At 52.3% G+C, this 14,265-nt stretch overlaps 6 protein-coding genes across 6 annotated transcripts; 1 reads left to right on the top strand and 5 right to left on the bottom strand.

The window, feature by feature from the left end:
* Positions 1-43: 43 nt before the first annotated feature.
* Positions 44-1,642, bottom strand: GL50803_00114813 (VSP; the record flags this gene model as incomplete). The annotated part of the gene is made up of 1 exon (XM_001705103.2): positions 44-1,642. One exon carries the CDS (start codon positions 1,640-1,642, stop codon positions 44-46), a length of 1,599 nt encoding a protein of 532 aa, XP_001705155.2.
* Positions 1,643-2,234: 592 nt separating this feature from the next.
* On the bottom strand, positions 2,235-2,675 carry GL50803_00116712 (uncharacterized protein; the record flags this gene model as incomplete). Its single annotated transcript, XM_001705102.1, has 1 exon — positions 2,235-2,675. The coding sequence occupies one exon, from the start codon at positions 2,673-2,675 to the stop codon at positions 2,235-2,237; it is 441 nt and encodes a 146-aa protein (XP_001705154.1).
* A 153-nt stretch (positions 2,676-2,828) lies between these two features.
* GL50803_00134441 (uncharacterized protein) lies at positions 2,829-3,224 on the bottom strand (the record flags this gene model as incomplete). The annotated part of the gene is made up of 1 exon (XM_001705101.1): positions 2,829-3,224. The coding sequence occupies one exon, from the start codon at positions 3,222-3,224 to the stop codon at positions 2,829-2,831; it is 396 nt and encodes a 131-aa protein (XP_001705153.1).
* A 654-nt stretch (positions 3,225-3,878) lies between these two features.
* On the top strand, positions 3,879-6,404 carry GL50803_0039904 (High cysteine membrane protein Group 2; the record flags this gene model as incomplete). Its single annotated transcript, XM_001705098.2, has 1 exon — positions 3,879-6,404. The coding sequence occupies one exon, from the start codon at positions 3,879-3,881 to the stop codon at positions 6,402-6,404; it is 2,526 nt and encodes an 841-aa protein (XP_001705150.2).
* Positions 6,405-6,683: 279 nt separating this feature from the next.
* On the bottom strand, positions 6,684-8,408 carry GL50803_00114815 (Tenascin-like protein; the record flags this gene model as incomplete). The annotated part of the gene is made up of 1 exon (XM_001705096.2): positions 6,684-8,408. The coding sequence occupies one exon, from the start codon at positions 8,406-8,408 to the stop codon at positions 6,684-6,686; it is 1,725 nt and encodes a 574-aa protein (XP_001705148.2).
* A 548-nt stretch (positions 8,409-8,956) lies between these two features.
* GL50803_0016373 (uncharacterized protein) lies at positions 8,957-13,585 on the bottom strand (the record flags this gene model as incomplete). The annotated part of the gene is made up of 1 exon (XM_038045861.1): positions 8,957-13,585. The coding sequence occupies one exon, from the start codon at positions 13,583-13,585 to the stop codon at positions 8,957-8,959; it is 4,629 nt and encodes a 1,542-aa protein (XP_037902151.1).
* Positions 13,586-14,265: the final 680 nt, after the last annotated feature.

Below are 14,265 nucleotides of genomic sequence, written 5' to 3'. Positions count from 1 at the left end.
TGCAGAATCCATCAGCATAGCCATTCACTACCTAAGTCTACATCTACGCTTTGCCCCGGCAGATGAACCACCAACAAAGGAAGCCAACGAGGCCCCCGACTACGACAATCACAGCAACGGAGATGCCCGCTATGGCCCCTGTGCTGAGGCCGCTCTTGTTCGTGCTACTCCCTCCACTGCTGCCATCCATCTTCACATAGCAGGTGACAGGTCCCTGATTAGTAGACGGGGGAGCACAACTCACGCAATCGGTTACGCCAGTAATTTGGCCGTCACTAGCATCACACTTCACACACTTTGTTCCAGACTTATAGTACCCAGAGAAGCAAGTTTGACACTGCTGTGTCTGTCCTGCTGCGCACGTCTTGCAGGTGGAGTCGCACAGCGGGCACACTCCAGTCCCTCCGTCTGGGGTTTGTCCGTTAGCACACGTTTGGCATTTCCCTCCATTGTCAGTTGTGCAGATGCTTTTCCCGGGGAGCCTGTCAGTCTTGTAGCATCCGCCCTCCTGGATGAAGTATCCGGCGGCGCAGGCCGTGCAGGCACCGTTAGCGGCAGTGGTGCAGAACAGAGTCCTGGCCGCATTGCTTGTGCAGACGCCATTGAGCGGCACGTTGCTCCCCTTGCACTTCGAGCAGTACTTGGTACCTCCAATTGTTAGGCCGCACGTCTCGCACTCCGGGCCTTCCACGCATTGCTCCACGCACTGGCCGCCCTCATTAAGCTTGCTCTCGTCGGCGTACCTCAGCATCTTCCCGGCGGGACAGGCCGTGCACTTGGAAGCGCCGGCCCCGCTGCACTCCGCACAGGAGGAGTCGCAGGGCGCGCACGTTTGCCCAACCGCGTACGACCCGGCCGGACAAGACGTCAAGCAAGCGTTCTTCTCTGGAGTGAGGAAGTAGTTACTTTGGCACTTTGTGCACTTTGTGTTGTCGCCAGAGACGCACTGGGCGCAGTTTGCGACTCCGCAGTTGGACGCAGGGCTCTGGTTGCACTGCTTTGTGTTTTCGTCGAGGTCGAAGCCAGGGCTACACGTCTCGCACTTTGTGTTGTCGCCAGAGACGCACTGGGCGCAGTTTGCGACTCCGCAGTTGGACGCAGGGCTCTGGTTGCACTGCTTTGTGTTTTCGTCGAGGTCGAAGCCAGGGCTACACGTCTCGCACTTTGTGTTGTCGCCAGAGACGCACTGGGCGCAGTTTGCGACTCCGCAGTTGGACGCGGGCCTCTGGTTGCACTGCGTCTTGTCGTTGCTGAGGTCGAAGCCAGGGCTACACGTCTCGCACTTTGTGTTGTCGCCAGAGACGCACTGGGCGCAGTTTGCGACTCCGCAGTTGGACGCGGGCCTCTGGTTGCACTGCGTCTTGTCGTTGCTGAGGTCGAAGCCAGGGCTACACGTCTCGCACTTTGTGTTGTCGCCAGAGACGCACTGGGCGCAGTTTGCGACTCCGCAGTTGGACGCGGGCCTCTGGTTGCACTGCGTCTTGTCGTTGCTGAGGTCGAAGCCAGGGCTACACGTCTCGCACTTTGTGTTGTCGCCAGAGACGCACTGGGCGCAGTTTGCGACTCCGCAGTCGGATGTGGGTTGTTTAGTGCGTTGCGCGGTGAAGGCGCTCATCAAAAAGCAGAGAACTAGTAGCAACATTGCGGCCCTGCTAGATCTATTAGTCATGCGTGTTGGTGTTAGTGACAGTGCTGATGGCCAATACGATCACATCTGCTAGCCTTCTACCATTGCTGGACCATCTGGATAGCCTCATTGACCTTCCATGTCAGGAAGCAACGTGTCCGCACCTTGATGGTAGACCCTCACCTGTGTAGTCCTCCAGCGCTCCACAAAGGACGTGGTGCCACATGGCGTGCCTGCATACGTCCCCAGATGCTTGCGCAGAGTAGCAAGCTGTCTATTCTGCTAGTTGTAAGTAGTGGATAGAGCTATATGGACCATCTAATAATGCAAGAGATTGACATACTATGCCAATAGAGAGACGCACCCTACTTTACTAGTATACGGCACAGAGCTGTATGCATCCTACGCAGTGCACAGAACAAGGCTAATATCGCTGATGGGGACAGGCAATGCAAGGGCCTATCTGTCTTAGAGGAGTAAATCAAGCTAATAGTTGCTTTGTCGGCCTGCTAAAACGGATTATCCCAGCGAGATCCCCTTCCACTGAGTCATCCGGTGTGCTTCAACAAATGCTTACGCGGGTCCACCGCCGCCCTGCACGCATGCCTCAGTGCATGCGGACGGGGAGGCCCCGGAGGCGGGCGACGCGGCGCGAGAGCAGGGCGACCTCGGCGTCGAGCTCGCAGACCTGGGCCCGGCGGCGGCGGATGAGCGCGTCGGCCTCGAAGGGCGAGAGGCCCAGGGCGGTCCCGGCCGGGAAGAGCGCCTGCCAGCGGGCCCCGGGGGAGGGCGGCATCGGGCGCTGCTGCGGGGCGTCCGGGGACGGGGGCGGGGCCGGCGCCTCCCGGAGCCCGGCGAGCACGGACAGGGCGTCGCGCGCGAACTCGTGCCCGAGGCGCTCCGGGGGCGGGACGTTCGGGTAGCCGGCGTCCGTGCAGCGGCGGAGCAGGTGCAGCAGCCCGCGCACCTCCCCGAGGCCCCCCGGGCCGGCCGCGCACCGGGCGAGGGCGTCGGCGAGCTCCAGGTACGCCTGCTCGGCGCTGGCCATCGCTGTTTAATAAATGAGTGTGGCCGGGCCCCTGCGCCGGGCTGGCGCTCGGGGGCGTCGGCGGGCTCTGGGAGGGCCGACTCTGCCCCGGGCCCCGGAGCCTTAAGTGCCCTCCGCGGGCAAGGACTGCCCGAAATTATTCGGGGAAGGCGTTTACAGGCGGTCCCCCTGGTCCTCCTCCAGGACGACGGCGGAGACGCCCCCGAACTGCTGGCAGAACGCGAGCATGTGGTAGAGGAGGGGGATCTCGTTGTTGATCGCGTCGGGCGACAGGCCGAGGGTCCGGATCAGGTACTCCCGGCTGACGGGGAGCGTCGGGATCCCCGCCTCGACCTCGAGGGTGCCGGCGGTGGAGTGGAGGCCCATGAAGCGGAAGAACTCCGTGATGAGCTCCAGGATCACGTACGTCTCGCCCTCGGGCTGCGGGGGCGGGCTGGCCTTGTGGCCCTCGAGCGCGCGGAGGACGGACTCGCGGACCTTCGCCTGCAGGACCGCGAGCTCGCCCCGCTGCTTCATGTTCTGGAGGATGATGCTCTTGATCTCGTCCATGGCCCGGGTCTTTATTTTTATCCCGGCCCGGGGCTGCCCGCGGGCTGCACTTTCGGGGCTTAGCTATGCCTACTGATGAAGATAAAGCTGCACTTGACGGATTAGAACACGGACCAGCCGTGACCATGGCTCATATCTCAAAAGACCTGCTCTAACTTTTAGCAGAGCTTAGGGCGCTCTATGACGGCACTACACAAGCCCATATGTCGCAGTCAAAGAGCACAATGGACAGCAATGAGTACTCCATCTTCAATGGAACTGTACCGACAAAAAGAGCAAGAAGCAAAAAGTAACGTTCTGAAGTGTGCAACAGATTGTCTGTAAACAAACTATTTCGACTTCTTGGGAAGGTGTCAAGAAATGCGTCAGAAGGTGGGATTAGCCGTTTAAGCGGGCATGCGGCAATTTGACCAGTTAGGCCTCTGGTACAAAAATTCGATTGCACTCTATTTCAATGTGCAGGCATCAGAAATTTGTTGGTAAGATGCGCAGAAACACTAGTGAGGCTAGAATGGCGTGGAGATATCTCACTACCTGCTCGAGTTTAAAGGCAGCACGGCTATGGCACAATAGCATATGACTATCTGACTCTCGGCGTTTCTATACTCTACGTTGGGAAAATTAATAATAAATCTCCGCCAACCATCGGATAGCATGTACATTTTTCTAGGTCTAGTTTTGTCATCTATCGGTCTTTTGTGTGTGGATACTGACAATGGGACCCCCCTCTTTGAAGACGGTATCGATTCTAAAAACCCCCGTGTTGAGGCCCCCATGTTGATAACATGCAAATCTGATGCTAATCGGCGGAGATGCGCATTTGGAATGTGTCTGAACCTGGGTCCTGCAGAACTGTGCCTCAAATGCACTCCGGGGCTCCTTCTTATTGATGGGGCGTGTGTGGAGCAAGATAGTCATGAGGTTGGCTCTGCTGGCTGTGAGGTTGACCCAGACTCTTACGCGTGTCTCTCCTGCAGTTCTTCAGGGTACCACGTTTACAGTGGAGGCTGCTTTAGTGCTGCTTCAGGAGTTCTTGAGCTTGTGGAGCCTTCAAGAGATAGTACACTTACGTGTGAGGAGGTTATCTCTTTTAATATGTTTCATACTGCTCCTGGCAAGTGCAAGCAGAAACACTGCAACGTTGACTTGGGAGGCAACAAGTACTGCTCACGTTGCTCGGTAAAGTCTGAGTATCTTGTTGACGGAAAGTGTCTGTCGTCAACGGATAATAACGCATGCACATCCCAGGACTATCCAGATGGTACTTGTAAGTTATGTGGAAATGGGTACTTCCTTTACAAGGGTGGATGCTATTCAATCACTCACGGCGCGCCAGGAAATCTTATATGCAAAGAAGTAGACACTATCCCCGGTGTTTGTAAGCTTTGTCAAGATGGCTTCTTTCGTCTCCCTGAGCCCGCAGCCAATAGGCAGTCCTGCATGCTTTGCAACGACACTTCTGAATATGAATACGATGATCTTGATTCCTACTATGAGGTGAGAACGTTTGCTGGGGTAGAGGGTTGTGCAAAGTGTTCCTTTAAAGAAGAGGTAACGATCTTACTCAACAAGCCAGTGTGTGAGGCGTGTCACCCAGACTACTATCTATTGTCGAGAGGAGACTCAGCCATGTGCCTCTCCAGCCAAGAGTGTACGTCATCACATTTCCGAAAGACAGTTGATGAAGTCAATCTGTGTATATTCTGCGGTGACGCATCTCGCGGGGGCCTAGATGGGTGTTCTAGGTGCACCTACACTGCAAACACAGGAGCAATTACCTGCGAGAGTTGTTTTTTATATTATTATAAGAAGGTAGACAATGGAGTGCTCAGTTGCGTACCACTTGACGAATGCACCGCTCCGTACTATCCGAAAGACAGTGAAGATCCTGGCGATCTATGGGACAAACAGTGTTTACTTTGCAGCGATACTAACAACAATGGAATTCAGGATTGCACGGCTTGCACATATACCTCAACTGGGTTGAAATGCACAGCCTGTAGCGGTACAAAGAGACCGAATGCTGCTGGGTCAACGTGCTATGATTGTAACATTGCAAACTGCGAAGAGTGTTCATCTGACACGGTATGTTCGCGCTGCGCAGCGGGATATATCATTTCTTCAAGTGCTTGCGTAGCTGATCCTGACCCGTGCTCTGTTGCTGGTTGCAAGACCTGCGTGTCTGGTAATAGGCAACTGTGCTTAGTCTGTCACGACGGATTCTACAAAGATGGGACGACCTGTAGGAAGTGCGCCGCCGGGTGCACAGTTTGCTCAGGTGCAGGTGCACAGTGTACCTCGTGCGAACAGGACCGTTTCCTTCTTAGGTCCGAATCTTCTAGTTCTGGAAGCTGCGTCGTTGCTTGTGGAGATGGGCACTTCGAGGACACTACCCTGAAGGTCTGCACAAGATGCTCAGATGCTCACTGCAAACGATGTGCAGGACCAGGCGTTTGTACTCGCTGCCAGGATGATATGTATCTGAAGCTCACATCCTCTTCGATAGAGTGTGTGAGCAGTCATCATTGTTATACAGGGAGCTTTCCACAGGAAAACCCCGACACAGGAAACAAATGTGTCCCATGTGGGGACAATCTTGTTGGAATTTCTAATTGTATAGAGTGCACGCTCGACGGTGGTCTCCTTTCTTGCCTCAAGTGCAAGAGCGGCAGCTTCCTTGATCTCTTCAGGCGGACATGCATCACACAATGTCCTCAGAACTCTAGCCCGAAAGAAGAGAATAGGGCCATGGCGTGCATGTGTGAAGATAGCTATGCGCCTAGCAATGACGGAACCCTTTGCGAGCCAACCAAACCTTGTCCTCAGTACCAAGGATGCGCAATGTGTGATTCTCTGGACAGATGTGTCCGCTGTGTGGATCCTTTGGATAATATACAACTAGATAGCACAACGTGCCAAAGGAGCTGCCCATCGGGAGCAGCCGTCAGACGAGGAAAGTGTCACTGCATGGGAGGGCAGGTTCCCAGCGGGAATACCTGCGTCGACCCACCAAAGAAGAGTGTTAGCAAAATGTCGACAGGAATGATAGCTGGGATTTCTGTCGCATCAGTGGCCATTGTTGCGGTTATCATCGGCTGTCTGGTCTGGTTCCTTCTCAGAAGGAAAAACAGTGGCTCCTTAAACCGTGAGCCCTCGCTGTTCCGTCCTTTAAGTAGTTAATAAGAGGTAATAAGTGTCGACCTGCTAGGAGATTGCGTCTCAATACAAGATTGCAGAGCGTGGCTGGTAAAAGACAAGTTCTAAGTAAAGTTTGGTTTGGGTGATTACGGCTTTCAGCATGTATACACACTTACTAGCATAACTATCTGATTTCCCACTGGTTTTCCCACGAAACAGACGTCCACTTGGCGCTGATGTAGAGGTTTAGTAATTGACAACGGGAAGAGAATTCACTGTGCGGTCAGTCAGATTATGTACGAATCGCCAGCCAAACAAATCTCAATCGCTATAGAAACAGGCTCCGTCGCGACAGATCCCTCTTCCCTTGCATACAATTCCATCGGTCCCAATGCACGCTGGGGTTGTGCAAACACCGTCAATGAGTTCTGCCTCTCTGTTGCAGCGGCACCGAGCGACCCCGTCCTCTGTTATGCAGTGCCCGAACCCGGCACAAACGCGCCGGACACCGTCTGCATATTCAGTAACGCACGCATCCGGGACGCAGCCCCAGGCCAGAACTGCCGTCTCGCCTTCAGGGCATTCCCGGTTTTCACAGCGCGTACCACTGTAGCCCTCGGGACATGCACAACCCTCGGGTCCGAGACAGAAGCCAACGCCACTACAGATGGGCTTGAAGGAAAGATCGCGATTTAGGCACTTGACATGGGAACATGTACCTGTATCGAGAGCAAGATAGCCAGGGTCGCAACTGCAGACAAAGGTATATTCCTGAGGATAGTCGACTAGCATAGATGCTATACACCGTCCACGCCCATCACACTCAAGAGGATTACCATCAAGGTCGTGGCTTACACACGCAAGCGCAACACATCTTCCATTAAGTAGGAGCGCCTCATCGCTGCACTTCTGGCAGTATGTCCCAGTGTGACTTGAAAGGCAGATGCAGCGGCGAGCCTCCATGTCGCATTGGCCCACTCCAGAGCAGAGCTTGGGATCTCCATTTGGAAGGATGTCAGTGACACAGGAATTGGGGTAGCACTTGCCATTGTAGGGCACATACTCTGCGCGGCATACACACGTCCAGGACATGCCTTCGCGCTCACATGTCCCGTACGGGCACACCTCTCCGTCGACGATGCAGTTGGATGGCATGCAGACGTTCTTATCGATGAGCTCGTACCCCTCGTTGCAGGTGCACGCGTTGTTTGCGCAAACCCCGTGGTCACCGCAGACGTGTCCGTCGGGGGAGATGCACCCATCGGTCACACACTGACCCTCAAAGTAGCGCGTACCCGCAGGGCAGTCGATAATCTTGTACTGGCAGACGTCGCCCTCAAAGCCCTCGTCGCAGCGGCATGTTCTGTCTGGCTCGCAGATCCCGCGATCGCTGCAGGCCACGATCCTGTCCTCCGGCTGGGACGCACACGTGAACGGAACACACTTGTAGTTGTCGAGGACAGTGCTCGGGTAGCAGATGCAGGAAATGATCCCGATGGGGTAGAGGAAGCAGACTCCGAAGCCCCCGCACTCTACAGTGTCGCCCTCGTGGTTCTCGCTGAGGCAACGCTGGTCGACGCAGTGGTCTTCGAAAAGGACCGCATCGGGTGCGCACTCCTCGCAGAAGGTCCCAGCGTAGAAGGGATCACAGACGCAAGCAGGCGTGCCATCCTCAGCAACACACACTCCAGCTCCACCGCATATCTTTCCGTCGTGCACGCACTCGTCGGGAGCACACGTCGGGGAGACGCTTGTGTAGCCCTCGTCGCAAGCGCAGGAAAAGCCATCCGGGCCCCTCTTGCAGACACCGTGATCGCCGCAGACAAGCCCCATGCTATCCGTACACTCCGCAGGCGTGCACCCGGCGTTCGACAGTCTGTAGCCGTCGTCACAATAGCAATAGTTCACCATGCAGACCCCGTGGCCCGCGCAGACTGTTCCGTCGAAGACGCACGCCTCCGGGTAGCACTCCCCGTCGACCTCGATTTCGCCCTCGGGGCACGCGGAGAGGAACCCCGCTAGGAGCCCAAGAAGTACAGGAAGCATTTGTTTTTGCAATACAGGGTTAGGAGGGTATGTTAGCGAAATCCCGCACCACATTGTAAGGCAGCCTCAGAGGAAGCCAATAAACACAGATGCCTTGCTGTGCTTCCATGCTGATCGTCAAGCCCACTTTGTATACGTGTACACGACTTTCTTTTTTCAAGGAATTGTAGCATTTTGAGCTTACGCTAACGGTGTCTGCGTGTCCATTGGGCAAAGTTCGCAGCTCCTGTGGATCCTTGTATAACCGAGTGAGGGAGCCCCAACGGTAGCAACGCCGCTTACTCAAGTGGTCACTTCGTATATCCTGCGTGCGATCCGAAGATACTTGCATATAGTCCCTTAAATTTACTCTAAAATATGGCAATACTTGAGAGACACATGCAGTGTCCACAGAAAGCCCCTTGTGGTCTCTTTTTACATAGAGTCCTTTAGCTAGAATAGTAACTGGTTTCAGTTTAGACTCGGTCTGTTCTGGATTGGCTACTTATAATTAGGAATGATAATAAGCATTAGCAATTCGGTGTAGGCTCAATGCCTGGCTTGTGCATCTAGTCATTTCGGTAGGTAGGCTGGTAGCTAGCACGCAGATGTTGCATCTTCCGCTTTTTCAGGTGATTATAGATAGCACACGCTCCAACTAGCAACAGCACCCAGAGAAGAAGACCGAGAAACATCCAACCAACTGCAGCGCGAGTTCTCGTCTTCATCTGGCGCCGAGCCTCTGCGACTGTTTCCACCCCCTCAACTACATCTATAATCTTATCACCACTGTGGAGATAAATGCGACTCTGGACTCGTTCCTTCTCTGTCTTTATATATTCTTGGGAAGGCGGCGAATACGTGGGGTAAAAGCCGTAAAAGGCGAATCCAGGGCCCTCTTCCACTTTGCTTTCGTCCTGAGGATCTAGAGATACACATCCAGAGCCGTCTACATTGCGAATGGTTCCGTGGCGACAATCATGACATACTTCATCACCCTCAGGCGAGTACTGATCGTAGGTGCATGGAATCACAGCTCCATCAATGCATGAATATCCTAAAGGACAGGGTCGGCAGCCTGCATTTGGACGATCCATGAGATAAACGAGAAGTGCGCTATAGGCAACGCTCATACGGAGCCTTCTGTCATCACCATCTAGAGGGATGTCTACCTCACCCTTTATACAAGCTAATCGAGTACCAGATTGAGGGTACTTCTTACAGACATCTCGTCCTTCCTCATCCTGATACTCATCCCCCACACATGGTTGTGCATACCCTCCTCTACAGCGGAAACCCCTCGGACATAATACAGGATCCATTCCAGGCACACAAATATACCCTGCAGAAGGACAAGTCTTGCACTCTCCATTCAGTGTAAACTTGTTACCGGGGCAATTATAAAACCCCCGGACAGTGCCATCGGGATTACGGATAGGAAAGCGGGAGTAATCAATCCCCGCATAGTATTCCGATGCAGTGATCTTATTGAACTCCCGGTTACTTGTAGCAGCAGAATAGGATAGGCATGACGATTGGCCCTCCAAGTCTGTGTAATATCCAGGAGGGCATGGATTCATAACTCCTTCACTACAGAAGTATCCCGTTGGGCAGATCATGCATGTAAACGCCCCCGTTTGGAGACGCCATGCATACTCACCGTCCTTGCACGTAGGCCGGTCAGGATGGAAGTATTCTATCTTCGTTGGTACCGAAAAACGTCCTTCATGTACCGTAAGCGGAAAAGGCACTGTATAGGTGTCGTTTTTTGTGGAGAACTCATATCTTGTTCCGCTAATGCTTATGGTATATGGGTTCATATGAGGCTTGTCAAGGACTCCATCAGGCCTATTATCAGCAGGCCTACTGGACAGTTGGACGGTTTTCCCTTTCCCTTCCATCGTTCCACGGCCATTCCATGGGTTAAATGTCCCGAACTGGGGCGTCATAAATCGAATATTCACGAGACGGACGTCTTTGTTGAAGGCAAAGCGGAGACCGGGGTTTTCTCCCAATTCCTCATACCGATAGTAGTACTCGTGGAGCATAGCATAGTTATCTAAGGCATAGGACCAATAGATAGTACGATCATTGGCTCCACCGGTATTGGATATTTTGTTAACAAGATAAAGCATGCGGAGGTCGATAGCATCCGTTGAGTTATATGAGTCGGTGAAAAGTATCAGGTTGTCAGGAATTTCGCTGTCGAAGTCTAGCACAAGGAGCCAGTTGCGCTTCGAGGGCGCAGGGTTGTATATCATATGCCACTGATTGGCGCGATAAATAGTCGGTCGGTGCTGATGAGCCCAGCAGCCTGTTCCCTCGAGAGAGAAGCCGTCAGGGAGAAGCCGGAACGTCTGATCAGAATAGCTTAGGTTTGACATGAGGACACGATCTCCAGATGTCATGAAGACTTGGACAGAGGTTCCGTGTCCCATCTTCGCGCCAGCATGAGTGTTCCCAGTAAAGCTATGAAAGTATGCATTGTACCCACATTGTCCGTTGGTGTATTGAAACGTGTGCGCCAAGTAGTACGCTTCCTTATGGTTCTCGTTGCCTAGGAAAGCAGTGTCATAGTCGTCAGTAAGATAGTAAAGGCTGGGATTCCAGACAGCGTCAAACATGATTGCGTATCCGTTATTACTGCTCTGAGCAAACTTTTTGCGATTTTCCATGCTCATAGACCAACCAATTCGGCCAGTGAAGTTTCCTGGGCCAGGAGAAACGAGAATCTGCTCTTGGGACCCTGGTGGCACATAACTTATTATGCTATCATAGAACCTGACCATCGTAGGAAAGTCTGACTGTTTGGCTCCCAAGGACGATCCATCTGTTAATATACCACCGTGAAGGTAACAGCTATTTGCAGATGTGGTTCCCCCAAAGCGCGTCATTTGCATTTGCATTTTAGCTGCATTCTTTGGATCTTTGTTGACGTTCCCTAGATAGTTGATGGCGCCGGAAGACAGTGTGCGGTATGTTGAGAGGTATGCAAACCTGTCGGCATACTGTCTGATAGGCCCGTTATGAGGGTCATTAACGAAGTAGTTAGAGATGGCGTGAACAGCATAGTTTTCGAGACGCAGTAGGGCCTCGCACGTAACATTAAAAACCCTTTCAGGTTCTGTTGGGATGTTTCCATCTTTGATGGAGCAGTGCACCGCTGGAGATTCCATGAATCGAAGAGGGTAGAATCGTGGATCAGGGGCTGGCGCTGGGAGAGTACCGGGACGATAGTTGATTACTAGATTGCGGTAGGGGATGTTGCGAATACGCTCCTGCCGAGCTTCGTCGAACATGGTTGTGTTCATTGGATCTACACGTGCGTAGTTTCCGTCTATGACTAACAGTTGAAAAGTCCCTTTGTCACACTCAGGGCATGTCCAGAGACGCCCAGGGATGGGGCTTGCGGTGGCTTGGGAAGTAAGCTCTTGACCGCCGTGATTCTGTTCTACGCACGCGTGTAGAATGTTTACCACTATGTTGGACTCAAAATTATGAGGCCGAAGAGCCTGGAAATGAATGGAGTGTCCATTCCAGGACATCCTAGTGTTGGATCTATACTCAATCAACACGGATACAAAGTCTGTGATCATCTCGGAAAAGAATCCCTCTTTGTCCAGATAAACCTCTATCATAAGAACGTGATTCCTGCGCAGCAAGCCCTGCACAATGTCATCTGGATCATATCCATCCTGGAAGCCAATCCACGCTATCTTGACCACTTTGGAGGTTTTTCCTGTTTTAGGGTCAGCCGCATACTCTGTGTATGTGGCAGGGGTGTATGCATCGTCATCTGCGCCCAAGAACTTATACGTGTATTGGTGCTCCGCATCCATAATTCGGAGCTTGTGCATCCCAATATCTGCCTTGCCCCCGCCATGTGGCCCTCTTCGTCCTTTCTCAGGCGTATTCGCCTCTGGAATAACCCCATTATCCCAGTGCTTCAGAACCCTCCGCCAGCGGGGGAGCACGGTTTCCCACGCGTTATAGTAATGACTTGCGCTCTGTACAGCAGTCAAAAACGGGAACCCCCCAGAAGCCATGTAGGAAAACGTTCCTGCACCGGAAATGGGCTCCTGTCTGTAGTGTGAGATAAACCTGTGGAAATTAGCGCTATCAGAGACACCATTTCCATGAAGTCCGCCTTCATTGTGGCCGACCTCGTGCATAAACGGATTTCCAACCATGCGGAGTGAGTAGTAGCAGTTTTCTGCCCAAGGGCCGGACCGGTAACTGTTTGCATTTAGATTAAGTAACCCCACGCCATGCACTGTTGCAAGACCTACCCAGTCAGAATAGTAATCGACCACCCAGACACGACTGGTAACCCTAGGGATGAATCCAGCACGATGGGGATATGTGCGATTGTTCGAGTCGCCATCCAAGAGCTTGATAAAGTATGCTGTTGGCGCCGTGTTTCCTTGTGTGTAAGCTTCGTCAGTAGTGACGCCACAGACGGGGTAGATATAGCTTCCTGTATAGTCAACATACATCTTCCCTGCAGATAACATGTTAAATAGATCGTGCTGCTCTTTAAGGATGGGGCGCATGCCTTCAGGAGGCATGCATGGCCTGCCTAGTTTGGCTTTAGTACTCGATTTATACTCCATGGATACACAATTATAGATGTGCTTTTTCAGGGTGTAGGGGAGTGAGTAGGGATACTTTTCCGGGACCCGGGAGTCCTTCCTTGGACTGCTGGACAAAAGCAATGAGCCGTCCGATCGTAATGTTGTGTTGGCGTTAGTAAGCCTCATCTTAAGGAAAAGGATTCTTGCCTTTATTGCGTAATAGACGTCCGTTAATGGATCGGCCGTGCCTTGCAAGGGCGTCTCCTGCGAGTCTGTATATTCACGTAAGTACGAGTTGAAAGGATGTGAAGGCAGAGGTGAAAATTCGAGAAGGTACAATTCCCCTGCTGGAGAGGTCTCCCAGACGACTTTGCCGATAGTGGACTCCAAACCATCAAAAAGGTATGAGTTAGCGAAGAAGTGCACGGCTCCGTCATCAAAGTACTGAAAAGCCAGACTTCCGTCAGATATCCTTTGAAGCTGGACTGCGCATACTGATGTGTTTCTAGGCGTCATGCTGTCACCAGAGTCTGTGATATCATGAACAGGATAGTCCTCCGGGTGCTTTCTATAAACATCAGAAACAAGAGCTAAAAATAACCATGGCAGAAAAACCAATAGCATAGCAAAGTATTATTCTATGGCTAGTAGTGTGCTGGATTAAGTGATAGAAACTAGAGCTAAGGAAAGAGGTGCATTCACAGGCCACACATGAAGGGTCTGAAAAAGAATCGTGAGCTGGCACTAGGTTGTGTCGCAAACGAGTAAATCCTGTCTCTGCTTTAACTCTTTTTGATTGCGTTGCTTGCCTATCAAATCTATTTAAGCCGAGCTATAAGGAGTGTAAAGCAGTGAAAGATTGATAGGGCTCATTGCAGGGGAAAGATCACTCCGACAAGGTTGAGCTATTACAAAAGCAAGTAGGCTTTGGTTAACATACAGGACCAATCTTTCGATACAAGACACACACTCAAGTCTCCTAACACAGCTCGCTTAGTGGCATGGAAGTCATAGCGCAAGTTTTTAAGAGCTACTTTACTTAGCCCTGTGGCAAGAAATCCTGCTGAACCGCCATTCATCTTCCAATGGACCGTACGCACTTAGTAACGAAGTGATTCATGAGAGGTATGGGATCTGTAGTTTCATGTGAAAATAACACGATATGGAGGACAATGTGCACTTTACAGAAAAGCATTAATACGCCAGAACATCCAAGCGCTGCTGCTACTGGGGACACCTGCTTAGAGATACACACTCATCAGATAGCCACCGCTCACTGTGCAGAATGGTAGTACTCAGTTCAT

This window comes from Giardia intestinalis, chromosome 5 (assembly GCF_000002435.2).
Source record: "Giardia intestinalis strain WB C6 chromosome 5, whole genome shotgun sequence".
NCBI lineage: Eukaryota > Fornicata > Diplomonadida > Hexamitidae > Giardia > Giardia duodenalis.
This window is presented reverse-complemented; position numbering and strand designations above follow the sequence as displayed.